At 43.7% G+C, this 26128-nt stretch overlaps 1 protein-coding gene across 4 annotated transcripts in view; it reads left to right on the forward strand.

The window, feature by feature from the left end:
• The first annotated feature begins 3682 nt into the window (after window positions 1-3682).
• The window catches only part of LOC117354169 (lanosterol 14-alpha demethylase), a 69157-nt gene continuing 46711 nt past the window's right edge, over window positions 3683-26128 (forward strand). Inside the window, exons 1-5 of one of the 4 annotated variants that reach the window (XM_033931160.1) lie at window positions 3683-3999; window positions 16278-16376; window positions 17078-17254; window positions 23148-23274; window positions 23924-24098. In XM_033931160.1, the coding sequence (XP_033787051.1) occupies window positions 3838-3999; window positions 16278-16376; window positions 17078-17254; window positions 23148-23274; window positions 23924-24098 (740 nt within the window). In that variant the 5' untranslated portion in view covers window positions 3683-3837. Of the gene's footprint in view, window positions 4000-4021; window positions 4120-15200; window positions 15394-16277; window positions 16377-17077; window positions 17255-23147; window positions 23275-23923; window positions 24099-26128 lie in introns of those variants that run through there. The other 3 variants (XM_033931162.1, XM_033931163.1, XM_033931161.1) reach the window with 3 other exon arrangements.

Below are 26128 nucleotides of genomic sequence, written 5' to 3' on the forward strand. Positions count from 1 at the left end.
TCAGAATTATTTTTCTCTATAACCACATCTTTTGTTTCTAGGAAAAAGCAGAAGTGTCTTTCAGAGTTCACGGCTGCTCTCAGAGTTGACAATTTCTAGTCAGAGAGCCTATTTGCTTTTTCAGCAACCATTGTAGGTCTTAGCTGTACTGGCCTTGCTTTGGCCTGCTACTACTGTGACAGGGAAATTCTCGGGGGTCTTCACCTGAGCTTACAGGACTTTCCCCTCTCCCTTCTCACCATCATTGCCCAGGACCGAAGCTTAGCAATGCAATGGATAATATTGGGTGTTAGAGTAACAAGATCTGGGTCAACCTCAAGTAATATGAAGATGTCATCAGCGTACGCTAATAGTTTCCCGAATATTCAAGCCATAGTATTTCAAAGTACTCATGTAGATGTTAAATAAGATTGGAGACAATGGGAAGCCCTTGGGAACTCCACAAGAGAAGGTCTCACACCAAATAATATAACAAGACCAAACCTTATAAAAGTGTGAAAGTCTATTTCTACATAAAACAGTCAGCTTAGACATTAGAAATATATAATTCACTTTGTGAGGGACAGCATCCAAGGGAAGAATATCTGATTTCTTCCAGGCAGCAGCCTCAGTAAGTGACCTGCTGTCACCACCTGAGTTATCCACTTATAACTACTACTGTTATGGTGGCATAACAGTAGTACCTGTGAGGCTATATTCAACAGACAGCATTCAATACTTATACACCAGCAATCCCAATACCTCTGAAATGAATCCCATCACCTGATCCCAAAATGATTGGGCCTTGGGACAAAGCCACCAAATATGAATAAAGGAACCTTGTGCCCCACATATCCTCCAACATTGATTTGTACCTGTGCCAAATTTAACGTTCAGTCTCATGGATGTGTAATACCACTGGTACAACATCTTATAACCATTTTTTGACTATATTGCTTTCTACTGAAACCCTCAACAGAAAACCAAATTGTTTCTCCCATGCCTTGGATTCATTTGTCCGGCCAGTGATATTCTCCAAGCTAGCTGAAATTTAGGGGGCACTGGAATAGACAGCAATATAGTAGTGTAGAATCGAGTAATGGTGCCCCAACCACTCTCTTGTAAAGCTGCTCATTCTAGGGGGGGGCAAGGGGCTGCTGCAAATCTTTAAGAGCTCTTTTCTTTAAGAAATCAGTCAATTGCCTATAATGAAAAAGATGATGAGCAATCAATCCGTATTGAGACTCCAAATGAGAAAAAGGTGCCAAATCATCCTCAAAGTATAGTTGTCCCAAAGTTGAAATCCCTTCCCTGTCCAACTACGAAAGTCAGTACCCAATTCCCCTGGGATAAAATTAGGAGCATAAGATATAGCTGTCCCAGAAAAATATTCCTTAGGACCCAAAATCCTGGTGTGAAGTTTAACCCACAAGGATAGAACATGATGCAAGATAGGGTTATCAGTAGTTGCCAGGTCGCGTATAATTGAACAAGGCAGCCAAGGAATAACCCAAAGTGGAGCCCTACTCAGTATAGATTGCTTCATATGCACCCACCCTTTCTGAGTTTCCCACTTCCAACCAGCCAGGCAGCGAAGCTGAGCAGCCTCGTAACAGTAAAGGAAGTGTGGGATGGCCATCCCCCCCTGCTGCCTATGGTGTTACAGCATTTTTTGTTGCACTCGCGGTGGTTTATTATTCCAAATATAAAGAAAAACTTGTTTCTCCAAGCATTTATAGAAAAGATATCGGCAAGGCAGAGAACAGATAAAGCAACTTAGGAAGCACTACCATTTTATCATCAATGATTTTTTGGCCCTGTTTCTACTCTACCCCGGCTCGTCCTCTCCGACTGTATTTGACTCCAGGGCTATAGATTAGAAGAAGATAAATACTATTGATTAATGTCAAGTTTTTCCTCTTTTGTTTCAACATATAGGTCTGGAGTCGGACTTCCAGCATCTGGGACTTGGCAGTATACATTGATATCTCTATCTACTTGCATCAGTTGCATATTAGCATCGTGTCTATTTGATGCATGCCTTTCTGTAACCGATGTTTCAACCACATTGATGTAGATGCATCGCAGTGGAATATGCCCTACCAATTAAGCATCAAGTCCATTTGATGCATGGCTTTCTGGGCAATACAGGTTGTCGTTTCTGAAGTGTATCACCTTTTTAGACACTCACGCTTTGATGACTGTGGCACCTTCGATACCACTTGTTATCATATGGTCTTAGTGCCTCCTCTTCATAGATGAACATCGATACAGATTTTCATTTTGAAGTGCGTCACCTTATCAGGCTGCCATGCTTCGATGCCAGTGACACCTTCAATACCGCTTGATGTAATATGGTATTGGTGTCTCTTCTGCATGCATGATTCTGCATCGGTACCAATCCATGCTAAGTGTAGCACATCCAACAATGGTACCTTCTTCAGGTTCTTCTTGCATCATAGCATCAATGAATATTGAGCCTTATTTCTGTATTTTGTTGCAGTATATCTTTTCTTCTATACTGCAACATATACACTGATGCTACTGGTCCTGGATCCAAGGGTATGGATGTACATCGTTGAGGAATACCTCCACAGTGACACTGGTGTTCTCCTGTGCAGGTTGTGTCTCCTATTGGGCATGCATCCTCTTTGAGGTCTTCTACCCCTCAACACTCTGCTGCACCATGGTTACCCGCTCATTCTCAGGCATCGGTGCAGAATATTCTTTCTGTGATGGATGAATTTCTGTGCACAACCTTGGTCACAGCCCAGCTTTGGCATAGCTATTACAGGTTGTAAGGTACCATCTGAGAATCTGCTTCGCATCGCTACATCAGTTTGGGTTACCTACTTATTCACATTGGCTGCAGTTGGAATATCATGTCTTTTTCATCAAAGTAGTACCAAAGACATCAGGGAGTATCATCATCATTCTCCCCGTTCATCGCTTCCTGTCCTTTCTATATTTTTTCTTCAATGTATTGAGTAGTACTTTGGACAGGAGGGATCTCAGATCATGATTACTGTATACAGTCCCATCTAGACGTGCAGCTTAAAATCTGAAATCAATCTTGGTCATGCACAGCAGTCCAGCTGACAGACTTTGAACTTTATTTTCTATGGAACTTTGCTGTGCAGACTTGCACAAGTGAGAATATCTTACTGCTTCTAAGCGGGATAACATGTTCATGTTACGGTAAGTAACTATGCTTTTTTTCCACCAGTAAATTGCGGCAGAACCTGTAGAAAAAAAATCATCTCGTTCTGAATAATATACTGGTTTATATTTTCTAGCAATTACAAGAAAGAACTAACCCAGTTACATAGGAGATTCAAGCAAAGCCGGAATCACACAATATGTTATTAACCATTATTTTTTCTCTGTCTTTCTACTTCAGCAAGAATGAACACCAACCCCACCCCCTTCTCACACACGCATTACCTTTCGGCAATCCGGCGCGATGTGACGTTAAATAGGCAGATATCAGTTCAGGCGGCTCGTCAAATCACAGCGCGCTTACTACGGCTTATACGCTTACTATAGGGCTGTCACTTATTACAGCAGAAACACCCCCTCCCTTCTCCTCCCCACCGCTAGGATCGCGAGCGTGACAGTCAATGCACAATAAATAAAGGAATGAACTGGTCTTTAAAGATTCTATGGTCCTTCACGCCGCGGGCTACTTTTTTTTACGGTCTGGTTTATAGTAATGATTCGCTCTCGGAGTGATACTGACGTGATGGTAGTAGGGGGCGTGGCTCTGGTGATGCTTGGCTCCTCCTCTCAGTGGTATCGAGAGAGAGTAAACCTGCTGCTAGGGGGTTGTAGAATTGGTTATTCTCTAGGTGCTGAGCTATGGTGTTATTGCCGCCGATTCTGAGTGCGCTGGGGTTGGGTGCCGTGGAGCAGGTGCTCGGGGATAGCCTGCCGACGCGCTTGCTGCTGCCCTGTGTCTTTTTACTTGCTGTCGCATATATATCCAAGCGCGCCTTGCAGCACCTGCAGCCCGCTGAGGCGGTAAGTATCCGAGGAGTAGCAGGCGCTGCCGCTCTCTTATATCTCTTGCTCTACTGGTGTACAGCGCGTAAGGAGGTTCGTGAAGGGGTGTTGGAGAAGATAACAGTAGGGGTTCAAATGGTCTGTACACATAAGAGTATTGTATCCTGATGTTCTGAGACTTGTTGAAGTTACGGGTATTAATATTGTCATAAACGATTTTTGGAGCTTTGAGCTATAGTTTAGTTATACAGAAGGGAGGAGTGTGGAAGTAGGTAAAATCCACAGGATAAAGCACATTCCATTTTAAATTGGATCCATGCGTTTGTGAATGCAGAGGATATGGCTTTTTTGCTGCCAGAGATGCACCTCCTTTCATTGCAAAGTAGTATAGGATCTGGAGGATGCAGCTCCCAGATGGCTTTTCTTCTCTGTCAGCAGTTTACCCTTGGGATCCTCTGGTAGCTTTTAAAGTGGAAAGCAAAGGATCCAGGAGATTTGAGGACCTGACTTCCTTTTCTTCCACTTTAAAATCTGCTGGGGTATCTGCTGGGCAGGATTAATTCTTCGAGGGCCCCTAGCCACACAAGTACACTGGGCCCCCTAGCCCTGCCCCATTTATTTAGCTGTTTTTAAATTTACTTATTTATTTCCACTTGTATTTCTTTTTTTCTTTTTACAATTTTAATAAACCTAAAGATTACCATACTAGTGTACAGTTTTAGTTCTATTTTTTTGGACTACCGTATTTTTCGCTCCACGACTCACTTTATTCCCCAAAAAAAGTGGGTGGAAAAGTACATGTGTCTTATGGCACACATACAATTTTTTAAACACCTCCCTCGCCCCCTTTTTTAAAATGCTTATGGTTCCAGCGCGGTCTCGTGTTCACCCTGATCTATTTACATCATTCCTCCCCCCGTCACCCTCCATAAAGCACAGTTACTTACCATAACCGATGGAGCCCCCTAGCTGACGTTTTCGCAAGCAGACTTGCTTGAAGACCTTCAGGCTTGTGATTGGCCCGTACGTGCGTGCTTGCCCGCCCCTCCCGCCCTGCCTAGGGCATGCGTCCCCTCAGCGTCCCCTCAGTTCAGATAGCAAGCAAAGAAGCCAACCACGGGGAGGTGGGTGGGTTGCGAGAATATCTGCCTGCTGTCCCTGGATAACACCTGTTACGATAAGTAACTGTGCTTTATCCCAGGACAAGCAGGCAGCATATTCTCTACATGTGGGTGACCTCCAAGCTAACTAGGATGGGATGGAGGGAAAGTTGGCAATTTAGGAGAACAGATGCTACAAAACAGATTGGCCAAAGTGGCCATCACGCCTGGAGAAAGCATCCAGACAGTAATGCGAGGTGAATGTATGAACCGAGGACCAAGTGGCAGCTTTACAGATTTCCTCAAAGGGAGTGGAGCGGAGGAAAGCAACAGACGCCGCCATCGCCCTGACCTTGTGGCCTGTGACTCGACATGGAAGGGAGAGACCAGCCTGAGCGTAACAGAAAGAGATACAAGCGGCCAACCAGTTAGAAATGGTCCGCTTAGAAACAGAGCGACCCAAATGATTGGGATCAAAATAAATTAACAGCTGTGGAGGAGTACGGTGAGCGGTGCGCTTCAAGTAGAAGGCCAGCGCACGCTTACAATCAAGAGAATGCAGAGCCACCTCACCAGGATGAGAATGGGGATTCGGAAAAAATACAGGAAGAACAATGGATTGGTTGATGTGAAAATCAGAACCAATCTTGGGCAAGAATTTAGGATGGGTACGGAGGACCACCATATCATGATGGAAGACAGTGAAAGGTGGGTCCGCAACCAAGGCTTGAAGCTCACTGACCCGACAGGCAGAAGTGAGAGCAATAAGGAACACACCCTTCCAAGTAAGATACTTCAAGTGAGCCCGCACTATCAGCTCGAACAGGGGTTTCATCAATTGAGCAAGGACCACGTTGAGATCCCAAACCACTGGAGGAGGTTTAAGGGGCGACTGAATGTGGAAAATTCCTTTCATGAAGCGGGAAACCACAGGATGAACAAAGATAGGCTTTCCTTCAATCGGCTGATGAAAAGCAGCAATGGCACTAAGGTGGACTCGAACCGAAGAGGACTTGAGTCCAGCGCCAGAAAAGTGCAACAGATAATCCAGGACAGCCGACAAGGAGGCAGACATCGGCTTCTGCCGAGTAGCAAACTAGGAAGAAAAACGGGTCCACTTCTGATGGTAACATTGGCGAGTGGACTCCTTCCGAGAGACTTCCAGGACAGGCTGGGAGAGCTGTAACGAGGGTATTAAGTCTCGAGGAACCAAGCTATTAAGTGCAGAGACAGGAGGTTGGGATGAAGGAGAGAACCCTGACCCTGCGTAAGCCTAGAAGGAAAAACAGGCAGAGGAAGAGGCTCCCTGGAACTGAGTTGCAACAGAAGGAAGAACCACGGTTGCTGGGGCCACCGAGGAGCTATCAGAATCATGGTGGCATGTGAAGACTTGAGCTTGACGAGAGTCCTCAGAATCAGCGGGAATGGAGGGAACGCATACAGGAACTTGTTCGCCCAATCCAGAAAGAAAGCATCCACCTCGATCCTGAGAGGGGTGTAAACCCTGGAGCAGAAGTGGGGCAATTTGTGATTGAGGGGAGACGCGAACAGATCGACGTCCGGAGTCTCCCAACGAGCAAACACCTGACGCAGTGTTACGGAGTGGAAGGACCACTCATGAGGCTGCAGAAGACGACTTAATTTGTCTGCCAGACAGTTCCTCTGGCCCTGAATGTAGACAGCTCGAATAAATATGTTGCGGCAGACGACCCAATCCCAGAGCCGCATCGCCTCCTGGCACAGGGACCTGGACCCCATGTCCCCTTGTTTGTTGGTATAATACATGGTGACCTAGTTGTCCGTGCGAACCAGCACCACACGTTCGCGAAGCAGGTGACAAAAAGCTTTCAGAGTAAGGAAAATCCAGAAGATTGATGTGACAAAGACAGTCGGCACTGGACCAAAGACCCTGGGTGCGCAGACCATCCAGATGAGCCCCCCAAGCATAGGTCGATGAGTCAATCGTGAGGACCTTTTGTGGAGGAGGAGCATGGAACAGAAAACCTCTGGAAAGATTGGAAGAGAGCATCCACCAATGGAGAGATCTCAACAAAGAAGTCACAACAATGCATCGAAGAGAATCCCGAGCTTGGTTCCACTGGGACGCCAGAGTCCATTGAGGAATACGGAGGCGAAGTCTGGCAAAAGGAGTCACGTGAACCGTGGAGGCCATGTGGCCTAGGAGGACTATCAAGAGCCGAGCTGGAGCTGAATGCAGATGAGTCACCATTCGGCACAAACGAATAAGGGCCTCCTGACGAAGCCAAGGCAAGAAGGAGCGGAGATGAACTGTGTCCAGGACCGCTCCAATGAACTCGAGAGACTGGGACGGACAGAGGTGAGACTTGGGAAATTCACCTCGAAGCCGAGACTCTGAAGGAGCAAGATGGTCTCTTCCGTCGCTTGCAGGAGTTTGTCGCGAGAGGACTCTTTGATCAACCAGTCGTCGAGGTAGGAAAACACCTGCAGGCTGCGGAGGTGCAGGGCCGCAGCTACCACAACCAGATATTTCATGAAAACCCTTGGAGAGGCCGCCAGGCTGAAGGGAAGAACACGATACTGGAGATGGAGAACCCCCACTCGGAATCTCAAATACTGGCGAGAGGCCGGGTGTATCGGAATGTGCGTGTACGCCTTCATGAGGTCCAGTGAGCACAGCCAGTCCCCCTCGTCCAAGAGGGGATACAGCATGGGAAGGGTGAGCATTCTGAATCGTTCCCGGACCAGGAACTTGTTCAGATCCCCCGTCTTCTTGGGTACCAGAAAGTACCGAGAATAAAATCCGGAGTACCATTGTTCCTTGGGAACTTCCTCGACCGCCCGAAGGCGAAGAAGGGCCTGAGCTTCCTGCATGAGTAGGGGAAGCTGAGACTGAGCAGAAGGAAACTCTCTTGGAGGCAGATCCAGGGGAACGTGACTGAAGTGGAGGGAGTACCTCTCTCAGATGATAGACAGTACCCAACTGTCAGTGGTAAGAAGTTCCCACTGGGCATAGAAATGATGGAGACGACTCCCGATGGGGAGGGGCGAAGCTTCCAGGAGGAAGGGAGCCCGAAGGCTCAGACTGAAATTGTCAAAAAGACAGTCCGGTCTTTGCTGGGGCTGGCGGCTGAGTCTTAGGTTGACGTTGCTGCTGTTGCAGTGGCCATTTCGAAGAAGGCCTAGAGAAAGCAGGAGTGGATTTGTGTGGATATCTCCAGAGAGGAATTTTATATTGGCGAGCCGGAGGGACTTTAGGTTTAAGTTTCACCAGAGACGCAAAGGACCGCTCGTGGTCTGAGAGGCGCTTCGTGGCCGCCTCAATGGAATCATCGAAGAGCTCATGATCCACACACGGGAGATTGGCAAGACGATCCTGTAGATTCGGATCCATATCCCAAGTCAGAGCCCAGCGAAGCGATGCATAGCGATCGCAAAGACTGTAACTCTCGAGGACAATTCAAAGCTGTCATAAGAGGCCTGGAACATATACAGGCGGAGCTGGGAGAGGGTCTCCATGAGGAGACGAAACTCCTGACGCCGAGGGTCTGGCATGACCTACCGGAATGAGCGGAGGGCATCAATACAGAACCGGAGGTAGGACGTGAATATGAAACCGTAGTTAAGGACACGGTTCGCCATCATCGAATTCTGATAAAGGTGGCGACCAAATTTGTCCATCGTACGGCCCTCCCTGCCTGTGGGGACGGCAGCATAGACCTTCGAGGGGTTAGATTTTTTCAAGGAAGATTCAACCACCAAGGATTGGTGTGAAAGCTGAGCACCTTCAAACCTTTTAACCGGGATAGTCAGGTAACGGGACTCCAACTTGGAAGGAATAGCTGTGACAGCATATGGTGTCTCCAGGTTTCAGAGAAACATCTGCTGGAGAACCTGATGCAACGGAAGGCGAAGTGCCTCACGAGGCGTATGGTCAACTCTCAATTCTGCCAGGTATTCCTGGGTAAAGCGGGAGTTGGACTGGAGATCCAAGTTCAGAGCTCTGCCCATAGCAGAGATGAAACGAGAAAAGGAGGAGGTCCGAGAAGAAGAGTCATCCTCTGGGGGGGACTCCGACCGAGATCAGGGTGCAGCCAAGAAAGAGGGAGAAACTTTCCTGGAATAGTAAGCCGGAGCCTCAGAGTCCCGTGAACGGGAGACCGAAGAGGTTCGACTAAGGCGTGTAGGGGGCATCGAAGAATGGCCCCGCGCCAGATGGACCGGGGAAGACCCCGGGGTCCTAGGAAAGCGCTGAGAAAGCCTCGGAGAAGACTAGGTATAGGAAAAATCCCCAACTGGCTTCGAAGCAGTCCCTTTAGAAGCTGGTAAGCGCCTCGATGGGGAACAAACACTAAGAGTCCAATTTGAGGACAAGTGTGTGTCTGGAGGGTTTCAAGGTCGGAGACCTGCCCCGACAGGGCGGGGAAGACTGAGGCCGTTTGGAAGAGGCGAGCCTCGCCGCAGAAGCGGTGGAAAAAGCAGCCCTCAACTTGGACTCTCGAAAAGTCACCGGCGACTCCGGAGAGGAAGACCCGCTTGAGGGAATCCGACGAGTCTTACGGTTGAGGCCTCAAGAGATGAGGGGATGCTCAGGCTGGTCAGACCGCGGCTGGGTCGAGACCGAGGTCAAAGGCGTCGAAGTCGGGACTAGTTGGCTGACCACCGAGGAAAACTGCATGGTAATAGCCTTAAGCATGTCCTCGAACATAGGCACCGAGACCAAAGGTAGGTGGGTCGGAGGTGCAGCAGTGCGCTCCTTTGGGGGCGACCTCGAGGAAGATTATTCCCTTCGTGAGGAGGCACACTTAGATTGATGTGGCGAAGACGCCGACGAGGTGGAGCTAACATGAGACTCTGAGGTAGGCTTCTTCGCTGGCATATCTGAGGAGGAAAGAGGAGACTTACCCGAAGCCGAAGCAGCTGGAGGGGCCGAGGCTGGAGCCTTCGAGGCCGTGGCACCCAACGAGGGCGTTGAGGCCGAGCTCAAGGCCATTCCCGCAGGATCCATGAGGCCAGAGAGTTGGAGAATCTTGGCCACCCATCTACGAAGAGCCCGCGGTTGTAAAGTCGCACAACAGGGACACGACTCAGTGTGGTGCTCTGCACCCAGGCACTCCACACACCAATGATGAGGATCGGTGATGGAGATAACCCGGTTGCACTTAGTGCAGTGTTTAAATCCGGAACGAGGCTGGGACATAAGAAAAAAGAGAGCCACGGCCCCGAGAGGCCAGGCGGCCAAAGGAAGACCGGAAACCTAGTCAAAATTATACGAACTGAAAAAAAAATGAAAAGAAAGAAAATGAAAGACGCGAGCACAGCAACTCAAAAGAAACTAACAAAATAAGCCGCGGTGGAAGAGGTACAATGAGATCGCGCGAAGCAAGGGAGCGGTGCTTCTGGCTCTGCGGAAAACAGAGAACTGAGGACACACTGAGGAGACGCATGCCCTAGGCAGGGCGGGAGGGGCATACGCACATGCGTGGGCCAATCGCAAGCCTGAAGGTCTTCGAGCAAGTCTGCTTGCGAAAACGTCAGCTAGGGGGCTCTTTCGGTGACGTCACCCACATGTAGAGAATATGCTGACTGCTTGTCCTGGGATAATTGCGTGCTCACCTCGTGCCACCCTCTGCCCAGTTATCCAGTGCTCCGCACCTAACAGAGTCCTCACTTTCCCAAAGCCAACCAGTGCGCATGCATAGATTCTCTTGCCCTGTCCACACATTGGTTTGAAAGCAAGGAAAAAAACACCCAGTTGCCCTGCATTCATTGGCCAGCAGCACGCATTGCATTTTATCTCCCCATAGGCCCCGCCCAGTAACCTTGTTGACTTGGAGGGAGGGACAGGTCATGCGTAAGCTTACCTCTGGTCACAAGGAAAGGGGCTGGTATTTACCTTCTCTATGAAAGCAGCCTGTAGGATTCAATGAACCTAAGAGGCTGATGCTTAGAGAGACAGGTCCAGAAGAGCATAACACACACATGCACACACACAAAAATACTATTTACAGCCATGTTTATTGCACACCTCAGCATCTCCGCACTAGATAGCGTGCGAAAAGTCTCTAGCCAGAAGGCAGAGGTTTAGCCAGACAGCTGATCTAGGGTTGGCCTAAGACCAAACTGGATGGGCCCTAAAAATTTATCTCATCTTGCCCCCCCCCCCGATAATAAATACCTGTCCTTTTGTGCTGCTACCTCAGCATGAATCTGGCCTCCCTATGGCAGCGCGGGACCTCCCAGCTGCAGCATGTTGATGGTTTTGTAGTGACTTGCCCTCAAAGGAAGTTGTTGCATCTTACTAAGTCACCAACTTACTCTGAGGGCAAGACATAGAGCTGCCTACCACCAGACACACCAGATTACCAGATGCACCTATGTGTAGAGCAGGGGTGTCAAACTCAAATCACATAAGGGGCTGAAATCTAAAACACAGGCTAAGTCGCAGGCTGGATTTTTTTTTATTGAGATACCCCCTTTGCTGACACACAGCGTGGGCCCCAGCGCCAGAGGCTGCTCCAACACTCGCAAGACTTCTGTGAGCATTGGCTGCTGCCAAAACCCATGCTGTGCGCTAGCGAAGGAGGGGGATAGTCTTAGTAGAGGTATAGGGATACAACCTTTCCAACCTCACACCGGCTACAAAATAAATAAAAAAGGCTTTTCCTCTCTTTTAGGTCCTAGTTCACGCTTGCTGTCTTAACACTAGCTCTGGCAGGATACACATTTCAAATCTGACATATTAAAATCACAAATTAGAAAATAAAATTATTTTTTTTTACCTTTTGTCTGGTCATTTTGCTTTTAGTCCCAGTTTCTCTTTCTGATTTTATCTATCTTCTAATTCTCTTTCCAGTGTCTGCTGTCCATTTTTTTTGTCTCCTCTCTTGCTCTAGTCCCTGTCTCCAACATATTGATTTTTCTCTTTCAACTTCTCCTTTTATCTTTTTTGCCTCTGTCCACTCAAATCTCACCCTCTTGCTCATTCTTCTTTTAAAATTTTCCGCTACCTATCAATTTTCCATCTCCAGATCCAACTTCTCTCCCTTTCTCTTCCCAACTGCCCCCATCCCATCTCTCCCCCTGTCTGCCTGCCTCCCTCCCTCCCCCCAGGTCCACCATTTCTCCCTTTCTCTTCCCAACCCTCTTTTTCCACACTACCCCAGGTCCAACCTCTCTCCCTTCATCTCGCTCTCTTCACAGCTCAGCTTGCCTTTCTCTCCAGCGCCGGTCCCTCTCTCCTCACAGCCCAGCTTGCCTTTCCCTCCAGCGCCAGTCCCTTTCTCCTCACAGCCAGCGCCGGTCCAATGTCGCCGCCAAGCCAAGAAGTCTGCCGGCCTCAATAATTCGGCAGTGGTGTGGTTTGCTTCTCCACCTGCTTTTCGCCTGCCGTGTCTGTCTCCAATGATGCGCAACTTCCTGTTTCCGCCCGGGTGGACCGCGTCTGACAGAAAGCAGTAGGAAGAGCCACAGACAACACTGCCGAAGCCGCAGGAGGGAGGACATGCTGGGCTGTGAATAGGGGCAGTTCAGGAGCATTGCCATGGGCCACATAAAAAGGCCTGCGGGCCTTGTGTTTGACACATGTGGTGTAGAGGAGGAGAAAAATTTTTGAACCAAAATATTTTTTTCTTGGGTTTTCCCCCTCTACAGGTGGGTGCATCTTAGAGCGAAAAATACGGTAATACATTTTTTAATTAGCTTTCAAAGGTCAAAACCTCTTTCCTTAGGTCAGTAAAGTATACAGTATCCTGCCCTGATCTGAGGAAGGAGAATTTGGTCTCCGAAAGTTAGTCAAAAATGTATTAAAATTAGTCCAATAAAACAATCACCGTATTTCCATTTTCTATTTATAAACACCTGACAAGTTCGGGCCCTAGGCACGTGCCTACTGGGCCTACCTGTTAATCCGGCCCTGGGTATCTGGAGGCTTGTTGTGTAAACTACTGGCAGAGGATAAAAGGGAGCTGGATCCAGTGCAGCTCGGCCAACTGGCAGTTCAAGTTGGAGCTTCAGTCTGGCCTGCTCCCTGCTCGCCTTGCAGTATTGTATTTTTTAGTTGAAAGACGCGGCGGCGGCTCCTCTCAAGATCCCCACCTGCGTCGGAAGTCCGACGAAGGTGGGGATCGTGAGAGGAGCCACCGCCGTGTCTTTCAACTAAAAAATACAATACAGCAAGGTGAGCAGGGAGCAGGCCAGACCGAAAAACAGGACGAAAAACAGAACCCTAAGCGCGCATGCGCACTCCTACCTGCGGGTCCCTACAGCTCACGGAAAACAGGCGCACGCAGTGGGAGTGCGCATGCGCGGCTCAGGGTTTTATTATATTAGATATATATTCATTTCACTCTAATCATATTAACTGTAACAATCCAACAACCAATCTAGTAAATCCATAATAAATTCATAAAGAAAAGCAATGAACTATCATTGTTTGCTTTATATTAGTATATAATTATACCAGTATAGCAATAGCTAAAATACATAATAAATATGAATTCTTGTAAATTGCTAATTAAAAAATTTGATCTAACATGACCTGACAATACTGGCTCTCCTTTATTATATGGTCCAGGATTAAACAATAAGAGTTTCTCTATCATAGATTGACTTTAAAAATCAAATTATCAAGTCTCATGTCAAAGATTGTTAATTCTTCCTTTATGCTCCCAAACCTGGTCTTCAATAACGATCTGAAACTGCCTCAAGACAAACTGCAGCAAATCTTTTTTCCATTTTCTTCCTCCTTCCTTTACTGATGATCTTCCCTTGTTATGATTGGAAGTGATTCCTATTTTACCATTTCAAGAAGGACAAAGCAAGTAATATGTAATTTCCATCTAACCACTGTGTCTAGATTGCTTCTCATTGTAGATACCATACAGAAATAAGAGGAGGAGTTAGCAATAATATTAAAACTGATTCTCCTGAAGCAAATGACAAGACGCTCTGTACCAAGAAGCACATCTTTAAAGCACTGTTATCATTAGATACTTTCAGCGATTTCGTAGCATTCATATGGTACATAAACACATGCATCGCACAATTTCTGTCTTATTAAGTTTTGTGAGGCGCCCTTTCTTAAGACAAAATCCAGCAACGATATTAATAGCTAACTGTTAAAATTAAGTTTCGGCACCCCAGGACAACTTTCCATTGCAGTCAAAGAGATGATTAATGAAAAGTTGTCTTCATGGTCTTAGCGCCCTTCCTTTTGGAAAGAAACCCAGCACTGCAGTTCAAAATTAACAGCTGAACAGAAAAAAGGAGCAGTTTTAGATCAGTTTTCGTGCCACACTCACCCCTTCACGGATGATTTATATCAACAAGCAGAATATCCGACAACTAAAAGGTGTGTTTAACAGAGGTTGTCAATTTCTAGGAATCCATTAAAGCAATTTATTAATAACTTAGTGAATGTTGAACTACTAAAAAAACCCCAGACTTGTCATTATCTCAATTCTGATTAATTCATTGCTCCTGAATGCTGATTAATATATTCCTGTGTCCTGGCGCGCTTCAGTGATATGGTTTTTCATCGTTCAGTTAAGTCTATTAACTTTTTGATTTGCATTTTTCATTTTGATTTATTTTGTTAGATTGATTTTTGTCGGGGTCTTGGCTGGCAGGGTTCATTTAGGGGTCGCTCAGGTTTCACCTGTTAACTCACCTGTTTTGATTTATTGGTTTAGATTGGTTGATATTTTCACTTTGATTTACAGCACACCCAGGGTGCTCAATGATGGTGTGCGGGTGGGGGTATATCACCTCTACCTAATTCGTGAGCTTTACTCTTATCGCTGCTTGTTCACACTGAGAGCACCCTTTAATTTGGTATTATCCTTGATAGTTTGTATGCAGTTTGCGTGGTGTGCACAGTCTTGGTCCTGAGCGCCCCCTTAGTGAACCTTGGTGTGAACCTTGGTTTCTGCCTTTTTTGTTGTTACTAGTTTAGGTTTTTGGCAGCTTTTTGGAGTGTATTTTGTGTTTGATTAATATATTCCTGCAAAGCTCTCAACTCTTCATAATGTATGGTTTTATTGTTATGAGTTACTCTCATAACTGCAGGATACAGTAATCCATATTTGACCTCTAGTTGTCTCAGTTGCTCTCTGACCCAAAAAATGTTTTCTTTTATTTGCAGTTAACTTAGCAAAATCGGGGGAAAATAAAAGCTTTGCTTGTTGCCACTTTATATTTTTCATTTGTTTGGCCGCATTAAGGATTTCAAAGGCTTGTTGAAACCTAAGCAGTTTGAAGATTAATGGCCTAGGGCTACTCTGAGGAATCCCAGCTCAAGATGGAATGCAGTGGGCTCTCTCAATTTCAAATGGTAACTGAAATTTGAGGGAAAGTAACTTGGGTACATTTTCTTCTAGAAATTTTATCAGATCTGTTCCCTCAAACCCCTCAATCCCAATAATTGAACATTACACCTTCTGCTCCGATTATTTAAGTCCTCCAATTCTCTCTCTAGTCTGGTAACAGTCTTGTGATCCTTTTTACAGTGCTTCAACTGATCTTCAGAATCTATTACCCGTTTCTCCAACTGCTCAGTACGGGCAGTGCAAATCTTTAATTGTAATGACATGTTAGCCGTTTCCTCTTGTACTGCCCGTAATTCAACCCGATTTTCCTGTAATAAGTCCTTCATTGACTTAAGCTCTGCCATCAGCTGATCAAAATGCTCTCCTGATTCTTTTGGCAGTGGGACTTTGGATGGTGTGAGTGGATCAGTTTTTGATCTTTTTGCAATTCCTGCCGTAAATGCCGCATCCAATTTCGTCTGCCTTCCAGATGCCATTCAGTCACTAAAGAAAGAAATCTCAGTAAATTAAAGATTTGGGGGTTAGTAAATACTGATAAATTCTTTAAAAGGGCACTTCATGGAGGAGCTCGGAGACTATCAGTACATTCCGTCTCACAGCCAAGCCAAGCTCCCAGTATATGGTATTTTAAAAATTTTATAGTCTTGCATTGTAACTCGTCAGGCTTCTCCCAAGATCCTGATGATTTTGGAGTCTACTTTAATTAGATTATATTGGAAAACATTTCACTTATTTTCTTAATGTTTAGAAAATAGTTTAGTACTGTGTTGCAAATTGTGACAGATTGTAGGATTACAAATTCTAAAGCCCATTGCCTTTCTAAATTGATCAGTAAAGTGTGCTTACATGTGCTCCCTTAACACTTACATTTTTCTTTATTTTCCTGCAGAAATGCCCACCTTACATTCCATCTCCTATCCCATTTTTGGGCCATGCTATAGCCTTTGGGAAAAGCCCTATTGAATTCCTGGAGAATGCTTATGAAAAGGCGAGTATGTTAAAATATAAAGTAATCCAGCGAAGAAGGTGACAGACACAGAGCCTAATATACAATGGTTTTGGCTCCTTTAGCCACAACCTCTACAGGGTACAGTTTCAGTTTTAAACATTATAAGCAAAAGCACGAACAGACTCATTTACTTTCCTTCCCTTCTGTATCCCAACTCGCTCCCTTCCTCCATTCCGTGTCCCAAGTTCATGCTTTCTCCTTCTCTTCTGTATCCCAACATGCCCCATCCCTTCCTCTATTCTGTGTCCTAAGTTCATGCCCTTCTTCTGTGGTGTATACCTGTGTCTTTGCGACTTCCTCTTCCTTCCTTCTAGGCAGTCACATATGTTTCTTCTCAAGTATTCGAGCAGCGGTTCCAACCTGCTGCTCGCGGCTGACCTGGAAGCCTTCCCTCTGATGTCAGAGGTGAGGAGTGGCCAAGTGATAGAACTGCTGCCTCTGCACCCAGAGGTTGTGGGATCAAATCCCAGGGCTGCTCCTTGTGACCATGAGCAAGTAATTTATCTTCCATTGCCCTATTCATATGTATATGCTATGTATATATGTGTGTGCAAACCACTTTGATTGTGGTTGTATAAGTACAAAAAGGCGGTATACAACAAGTCCCAATCTCTCCCCTCCCTTTATTAGGCTTCTCCCAGTAGGTAATCATTTTGTATGTTTTGTTTTTGCTTTTGCAGTATGGACCTATATTTAGCTTTACTATGGTGGGCAAGACATTTACATACTTACTAGGGAGTGATGCTGCTGCTCTCCTCTTCAATAGCAAAAATGAAGACCTGAATGCAGAAGAAGTATATTCCAGATTGACAACACCTGTGTTTGGCAAGGGAGTAGCTTATGATGTACCTCATGTTGTAAGTTGTGGAATTTTATTTTATTTTATTTTTATAAATAAAGACAAACCCTTCTCCCCCTCCAAAACAAACAAAGGGAATGTGATGCTCCTTACCTATTATAGTTCTCAGCAGGCAGGATTAGCAAGCTACAGAAGTGGGTGACATTTGATGGTGGCACTTTGGTGGAGCTGCCAACTCACAAATACACCCCTTAATCTATTTTTGTCTGTGCCATCTTCTGGGCATAGATTTTATGTGCTTATATGCTCGTTTAACCTTTTGCTGTTGAAGGGAAATTTTTTTAACTTTTTGCCTCTTGAGTTCCCTTCAAATATCTTTCCTTCTTTTGAACTATCTTAGAATAAGTAAAGAACTGCCACACTACCAGTTTGCTCAACTGTTAATTCCAAAGGATCAGGATCCTCAGTAGCTAAAAAACACAAAGTGGATTCTAAAATTTATGTTCATAAATTTATGAATACTGGCATTTATGTGAAAACTTCTCTTAAATGCTGTTCAGTAAATATCTTATATATTGTATGTATTACAGGTTGGCATACACATACAATGCATTCTTATTATGTGATTGTTCCATATTCAGGAATTTGCTTATTTGCACAAAATAAAGTATAACTCATTTTCACTATTCACGGGTATTTTCACTTATTCATGGTCATGCAGTGTGTATTCCCATGAGGATGAAGATATTCATAGAGCTGTGTATTGTTTCATCAAAAGATTGTTTTTACAAAAAAGTATGGATAAAATACATTTACAAAATGCAGAATAATAAACAAGCTGCTCTTTACAAGAAGGGTGCATGAAATGATGACTTTGTGGTGTTAGGCAGCAAAAATGTACAATAAGCATGGTTGCACATAATAGGTGTGTCATTTTGGATGGATGGGTAATATCCCATTGCTTGTGAGCTGTGCAGAAGGAACCCACTCCAGTTTTTGAATACCTCCTACTTCACCAGAAGGCTCTTCTGTCCCCTTTAGTTTTTTCTTTCTGCACGTGAGCTGGAAGTAGTCTTTTTCTGATCTGCTCTGCTTATTTCTTTAATTTTGTCAGTGTTTTTGTGGTCTTTTTGCTTCATTTCAGTGCTAAGAGTTCCCCTAGGCAAGGGTATAGCTCTTCCTGTGTGGAGAAGAGCATAAGCATTGCCATACTAGGACAGACTGAAGGTCCATCAAGCCCACATTCTTTTTCCAACAGTGGCCAACCCAGGTCCCAAGTACCTAGCTAGATCCCAAGTAGTAAAACAGATTTTATGCTGCTTATCCTAGGAGTAAGCAGTGTTTTTCCCCAGGCCTTCTCAATAATGGCCTATGGACTTCTCATTTAGGAAATTAGCCAAACCTTTTTTTAAACCCTGCTAAACTCACTGATTTCACTACATTCTCCGGCAACATTGTGTGAAGAAATATTTTCTCTGGTCTGTTTTAAATCTACTACTTAGCAGCTTTATTATATGCCCTCTGGTCGTAATATTTTTGGAAAGAGTAAACAAATGATTCACATTTGCCTTTTCCAGTCCATTCAGTATTTTATAGACCTAACATATCACTCCTGTCTCTTCTCCAAGCTGAAGAATCCTATCAACTTTAGCCTTTCCTCATAGGAAAGTTATCCCATCCCTTTTATAATTTTTGTTGCCCTTCTCTTTACCTTTTCTAATTCTGCTTCTAATTTTTTGAGATATGGTGATCAGAATTGCACACAGTATTCGGGGTGTGGCTGTACCATAGAGCGATACAAGGGCATTATAACATTTTCACCTTTTGTTTTCCATTCCTTGCCTGATACTTCCTAACATTCTATTTGCTTTCTTAGCCAACACTGCACATTGAACAGAAGGTTTCAATGTATCCTCAATGATCTTTTTCCTGAGCAATGACTCCTAATGTGGAACCCTGCATCATGTAGCTATAGATGGGGTTCCTCTTTCCCACATGTATCCATTAAATGCCATCTGCCATTTTGACACCCAGTCTCACAAGTTTCTCTTGCAAATTTAATTATCTCACTAATTATTCCCATCTCTAGATCAGTGGTATTCAACCCAATCCTCAGGGTCTACCTGGCCAGTCAGGTTTTCAAAATCTCTGCCATTGTGAATATCCTGAAAACCTGACTGGCAAGGTGGTCCCTGAGGACTGGGTTGAATACCACTGCTCTAGATCATTGATAAATGTTAAAAAGCAGCAATGTTAAAAATAAATGTTAAAAAGCAGGGGTCCCAGCACAGACCCCTGGGGAACCTCATTATTTATCCAGATATATATATGTAGGACTCAGAGAGATCAATCTAATCCAAACAAAATACCTCTCTGTAGTAACTTTTAGTATTTTCAAATGAAGACCAGTGATAAGTATTCTTCCATCTAAACTTATCCTTATAGATTTGAAAACCTTCTCACTTTACTTTGTAAGGGGAGTGGCCTCAGATCCCTGTGCGCTGCCATTCCCCTTACAAAGTAAAGTGAGAAGGTTTTGAAATCTATAAGGATAAGTTTAGATGGAAGAATACTTATCACTGGTCTTCATTTGAAAATACTAAAAGTTACTACAGAGAAGTATTTTGTTTGGATTAGATTGATCTCTCTGAGTACATTTTTGTTTGAATCCCATTACCTTTCTCCATTGAGAATATTGACCATTTAAACCTACTGTCTGTTTTCTGTCTAAACCAGTTCTTAATCTATAATAGGACATTACCTCCTGTCCCATGACTCTTATTTCCTCAGAAGTTTTTCATAAGGTACACTGTCAAATACAGTATCTTTTGAAAATCCAAATACCTTTATCCACATATTCATTCACCCCTTCAAAGAAATGCAGTAGATTGGTGAGGCAAGATTTCCCTTGACTAAATCCATGTTGGCTTTCTCTCATAATCCATGCTTATGTCCAGATAACCTCTTATGTAATCCGCCTTGAACCGCAAGGGAATGACAGAATAAAAGTCACTAATGCAATGTAATGTAATATAATGTTCTATTTGCTAACAGCACTTTAATTTTTTTTGCGTTTTAGTTCTTGCCTATCATCCTCTTGTTTCCATCTCTTATGGTTTTATGTCTCCAAAAGTCTGTCACCCCATGTCTTTTTAAATTTGTTTTTTAACTACTGTTTTTCTTTTATGATTTTGTACACCGCCTAGAAGGCTGATTAGGCGGTATAAGAAATTTAATTAAACTTGAAACTTGATTTTATGAGGAAAGCTTATAATATCTCATAGTAGGAATGTATTACTTCACATACATCCAATTTAATGTTCACAACAAAATTTAACTCCCCGATCCTCGGAGGTGCTACCTCAGACTCAAATACTTTCACTGTTCCAGGATTTATGTACCATCTCCTCACTGGATCTTAATTATTTAATCTTAATATATATTTAGCATGATTTAATGTAATATGTACTATCCCTGTGATAAGACCACACAGCTAAGTACTTTTAGTACATATTACATTAAATTATGCTTACTTTTAATATACCTAAAAAAAGTTTTTACTGTGCATTTTTGCTTCCAGCACAATCTTTTCAAGGTCTCTCTTTTTTTTTTTTTTTTTCTTTTTTATTACCACCTTGCATTTGACTTGCCATTCCTTGTGCTATTTATAATTATTTTCATTCGGATCCTTCTACTTTCTGAAGGATTTTCTTTTGGCTCTAATAGCTTCCTTCACCTCACTCCTTAACCACATTGGTTGCCATTTGGTCTTCAGAGGGGTGTAGATCTCAAACTGCGAGTACAGCCGGACCAGGGGACAATGGTCAAAGAAGATCTGGTTCACTTTGCTCTTATGGCATGGATCTTGAGCATATGTCGTTAGTGCACAAAGGATATTGAGAGGTAGTGATTTGCTACTTTTTTCAGAATCAAAAAGCCTGTGAATGGGAAACATTTCAGCACTGGTGCATTAAGGAGAAGGCGGAGCCTTTCTCTGCTCTGATCTCAGTGGTGTTAACCTTCCTCCAGGTTGGCCTTGACAAGGGTCTTACAGTGGCATCCCTCAGAGTCTTAAGTGGTGGGACTCTCTTGTTTCAGAGCTCAAGAGTGTAAAGCTTTCTTGGCATCTCATCCAAACATAGCTAGATTCCTAAAGGGGGCACTGTGGTTCAGGCCCCCAGTAAAATGCCTATTTCCATTATGGAACCTTAACGTGGATTGCAAGGCCTCAATCAGACTCCAAATGAGCTGCTGAAGAACATGTCCTTGATGGCGCTAATTCTCAAGACAGTTTTTCTCATGGCCATTACCTCAGTGAGTCTCGGAACTACAGACTGTTTCCTGCAGAGAACCCTTCCTCAAAATCATGGAGGCTGGAGTTTGTGCACACCGTTCTGTCCTTTTTGCTAAAGGTTAAATGGAGAAGAGTATGGCATAGTGGTTAGAGCTACAGCCTCAGCATCCTGAGGTTGTGGGTTCACACCCCGCACGAGTGCTCCTTGTGACCCTGGGCAAGTCACTTAATCCTTCACTGCCCCAGGTACATTTAGATAGACTGTGAGCCCACCAGGACAGTTAGGGAAAATGTTTGAGTACCTGATTTGTAACCCGTTTTGAGCTCCTTTGGGAGGACAGGCTAAAAAAAAAATCTAATTAATTAATTAATTAAAAATTTGGCTTTCCATGTCAAGAGGTTAGAGTGCTGGCATTCCACTCTACAGGTTCGAAGAAGAACTGTATTCTGAAAAGATTGGATGTGAGGAGAGTGCTTTTACAATATTTTGGTTACCAGTGAGTTCAGGCTATCTGACCATCTTTTTGTGCTTACTAGTCCGACTTGACACTGCGCACTAGTGTCCAAAGCCACAATTTCCCGATGGATCTGTAGAGCCATTTTGTCAAATATATATTGCCTGTGGAAAACAGTCACCAGTCTCCATAATGGCGCATTTGACTAGATGTGTGGCTTCTTTGTGGGCAGAAGCCCAGGCGATCTCCCCCGAGATGATTTGTAGGGCTACAACCTGGTCCACTCAACATACATTGTCAAGCTTTACAGAGTGGATGTAGTGGCAAGGGAGGATTCCACCTTTGGGTCCTTAGTGTTACGACTTGGTGCAGAGGTCCCGCCCTAGATTTTGTAGATCCCATCCGTCCAGAATGATTCACCTATTGCACTAGAAAAAGATATATTTTCCAGTATCTATTGCACTAGAAAAAACATTAGGTTCTTACCTTTCTAATATTTTTTCTGGAGCCCCGCTTTGCCAGTTATCTCCTGTGCCTGCCTACTGTCTCAATCAGAAAGCAAGTCCAAACTGAAATTTGGATGTCAGTCACACCTTAAGGGTATGAAGAATAATCTATTGCTATAACACATTGGGATAATAGTTGAGCTCCAGAAATTTAAGCTTGGTATAATTTTGTTGTTTTGATTGTTCTGTGGCTGTGTTTTACGTGTTTGCTATAATTTCAGAGCAGAACAAAGTTATTGTTTAGGGAGTTTCCCCGTACCTCTCCTTCAGATATGTTTTGTATATATGGCTATCACCTGCTTTGGTACAAACTAGGGGGCAGTAGAGCCCTCTGGTGAAAGAAATGGGATTGAAAAGCTGGAATGGATTCCTTCTGCATGGCTCGCAAGCCTGGGGAGATTAACCGTCCGTCCAGATTGACACACTTATCTACTAGAAAAGATATTAGCTCCTAATCTTTTTGTCGAGGATTGATAATGCTGATATTCAGTGTTACAATGTATTGTCTTTTTTAATTATGATGATGTTTTAGATTGAGAATGTCTGTTGTAATCCACTATGGTTGTAGGCAGACTATAAGTGCAATAAATACATTAAAAATAAATTATGCTTACCTAAACAGCTTTATTTTCATATTGCCTAGTGTTATAATTTTTAGCATTCCAAGAACCTTTTAATTTTAATTTTCTTTTTTAGGTATTTCTGGAACAGAAGAAAATGCTAAAGACGGGGTTGAACATAGCTCAGTTTAAGGCTCATGTGCATGCAATTGAAGATGAAACAAAGAAGTATTTTGAGCGATGGGGAGAAAGTGGAGCAAGAAGTAAGGATCTGGTCAGAGTATGCATGATTCTTTAATTCAGTGCAGAGCAAATTCTGCAGTGAAGGTAGAGGATGGTATAGGAGACTAGCATGATTATAATTCTCATAGTAAATAACCTTATCAACTTTAATCCAGGCTGGGAAAACAGAGCATGTGTGGGTCCTTTCATGCTGGTATAAGTTCAAAGAGGGCGGCTTTTGTTTTGTTTTTGCCTTAGTATAATACATGTTTGTGGATTTCTTTCTATTTAGTGAGAACTAAAAATCTTTTTTTTTGCATTTCTTCCTCCAAGATTTGCTTTACTTCTGCTCATCTTGGAAGTATCAGGGTAGTGCCAGGGTGGTCAGTAATGATTTTCAGATGTTCTATCCGGAAAGTGCCATTGAAAATCATTGGATAAATATCAGACCCACAGTTCTTAATAATTCCTGTTTCTTTAAATTAACTAATATCTAATTGGCATTTTTTAGGATCAGGTGAAGGAGAATAAAACTAAGGCTTGAGTTGTAGACTTTCTCTTTGCTGTTGGGCACTCTTGTTTCTTAGTGAGAGAGAGAATGTAAGATGATGCCTAGTATTGTGAAAATATGTACCTTTTAATGGTTCTTGTACTTGAGCCATTAATTGTCTATTTTCATCCTTTCCTTAGACCTCTTTGAGGCTCTTTCAGAGCTTATCATCTTGACAGCTAGCCGTTGCTTACATGGGAAAGAGATCCGAGGGCAGCTCAACGAGAAGGTGGCAGAACTCTATGCGGACTTGGATGCTGGTTTTACCCATGAGGCCTGGCTTTTGCCTGGCTGGCTTCCTCTGCCTAGTTTCAGGTATTAAAAATAATTAACAGCAGTTCTTTCTGAGAACATTTCACAGGCAAATTGGCTGTATAGTATGTAGGTGGCCCGTATCCCAGGATTGGTTTTTGACTTCAGACTAACCAGAGAGCCTTTTAGTGAATGAACACAAGCAAAACATTCTTCAGTATTTCTGTTCCCCTTTTTTTCTTTTAATAAAGGATAGGTAGGAAGAAGTTTCAGGTGAATGAGAGTTTCACAAGAATAGCTTATTTCGGCAGTGAAGAAATAAAATTTGTGCTCTATGTATTTATTTAAAGATTTATACAAGTTTCAAGTTTCAAGTTTATTAGGATTTTATATACCGCCTATCAAGGTTATCTAAGCGGTTTTTTTTACAATCAGGTACTCAAGCATTTTCCCTCTCTGTCCCGGTGGGCTCACAATCTATCTAACGTACCATTTAAACCTATGCAGTTCACATAATATGTACACATTTTAAATCGAAATACAGAAATAAATAACATTCACCTAAAAAATCTTCAAATAAAAGTAAAATACAAAAGATTTCATAAAAAAGCTTTAATAAAGTTGTTAGTGTGTTCCAGATATTCCAGTCAGTAAGAGCATCGCAAAATTCATTGTTAATATTGAATGATATCTGCAGAGAGTTGTGCCGCTTGCAGCATGACAGCTTGCATGTGAGAGAAGAGCTGCGGGATGGAGCCACTCAATGGCATGTTGTGTTCTTGGTAGCACTATTTGATGACCTGAGTTTCATTTTCATCTTGGAGCAGGAAGAAGGGAAACTTGAAATCCTCAAAAGAAAGCCCATTTCCTTGTGGATTCCATACCGTTGAGTTACAGTGAGCATACTCAGGCTCATAGGTGCTGCTATAGACACCAAAGCCATTGTTGGGACATGTGGAGTCTGGGGAGAAGCCTTTGGAAGGTTGGCATTTGGGAACAGCCACACCAGCTACTCGGGATGTCATTTTCAACTTCTCCATCACCTCCCTCGTAAAAGGTTCTTCATTCAGGACAATCATACAAGGGGGAGTTAGTCCATCTTCTAGCACCCACTTCAAGTCCTGTTCCTTCTCCATTAGTACAGATCACTCCGGTATCCCCATTCATAGAGGATTGGCAGCTAATTTGGTGGGTAGCATTCATGAGACGGACACATGGTGCAGTCTTGTTCAATGGGATGTAAATTTTCCTCCACGGAATTACACCAACATGAGTCTAACAGCAGGGGAAAGAAGACACAGAGCACGAGCAGCAATCTCACGGAGCTCTTGGTTCCTCTTCTGAGCTGTAGATGCTATTTTGTGTATTTTTCTCTTGGAATCAAACTAAAAGTGATGGGACTGGGTGATCAAAGCCCCCAGGTGATTATATGCCCTCGGGTAAATAAATCACTGAATACTTCTACACAGATGGGAAAAGTGGGCAGTGTCTGGAAAGCAGTATATACTAATTCGCGAAGTATGGGAAACAAGATTCTGGATCTGGAAGCTGTGATGGAAGAAGATGAGTTGGATGTAGTGGTGATCAGAGATGTGGTTCACGGAGAACCGTGACTGGGATGCAGTTATACCAGGCTATAATCTGTTCAGGAAAGATAGGGTAGGAAGAAAAGGAGGGGGAGTACCATTATATGTTAAATATCATATTAAAGCCACACAATTGCAGGATCTGCAGGGCAAGTAAGAGGTACTGTGGATCAATTTGGAAAGAGGGAATGGTAAATATATTTACATTGGTTTGATATACAGACCTCCTTCACAGACGGAAGAAATGGACAGAGATTTAATAGTAGACAATCAGAATATATCTAAAAAAGGAAAGTTTTACTAATAGGTGATTTTAACATGCCAGATGTTGATTGGGGTATCCATATTGCGGAGTCTTCTAGAAGTAGTGAGATCCTGGATTCTCTACAAGGAGAACTGTTCCAGCAGTTGGTAATGGAACCCACGTGGGATGGGGTCACACTGGACTTAGTGCTTACAAACGAGGAAAGTGTTTTTGTTGTTACAGTAGGTGATCATCTGGCATCC

This window comes from Geotrypetes seraphini, chromosome 2 (assembly GCF_902459505.1).
Source record: "Geotrypetes seraphini chromosome 2, aGeoSer1.1, whole genome shotgun sequence".
In the NCBI taxonomy this organism is placed as follows: Eukaryota; Metazoa; Chordata; class Amphibia; order Gymnophiona; family Dermophiidae; genus Geotrypetes; species Geotrypetes seraphini.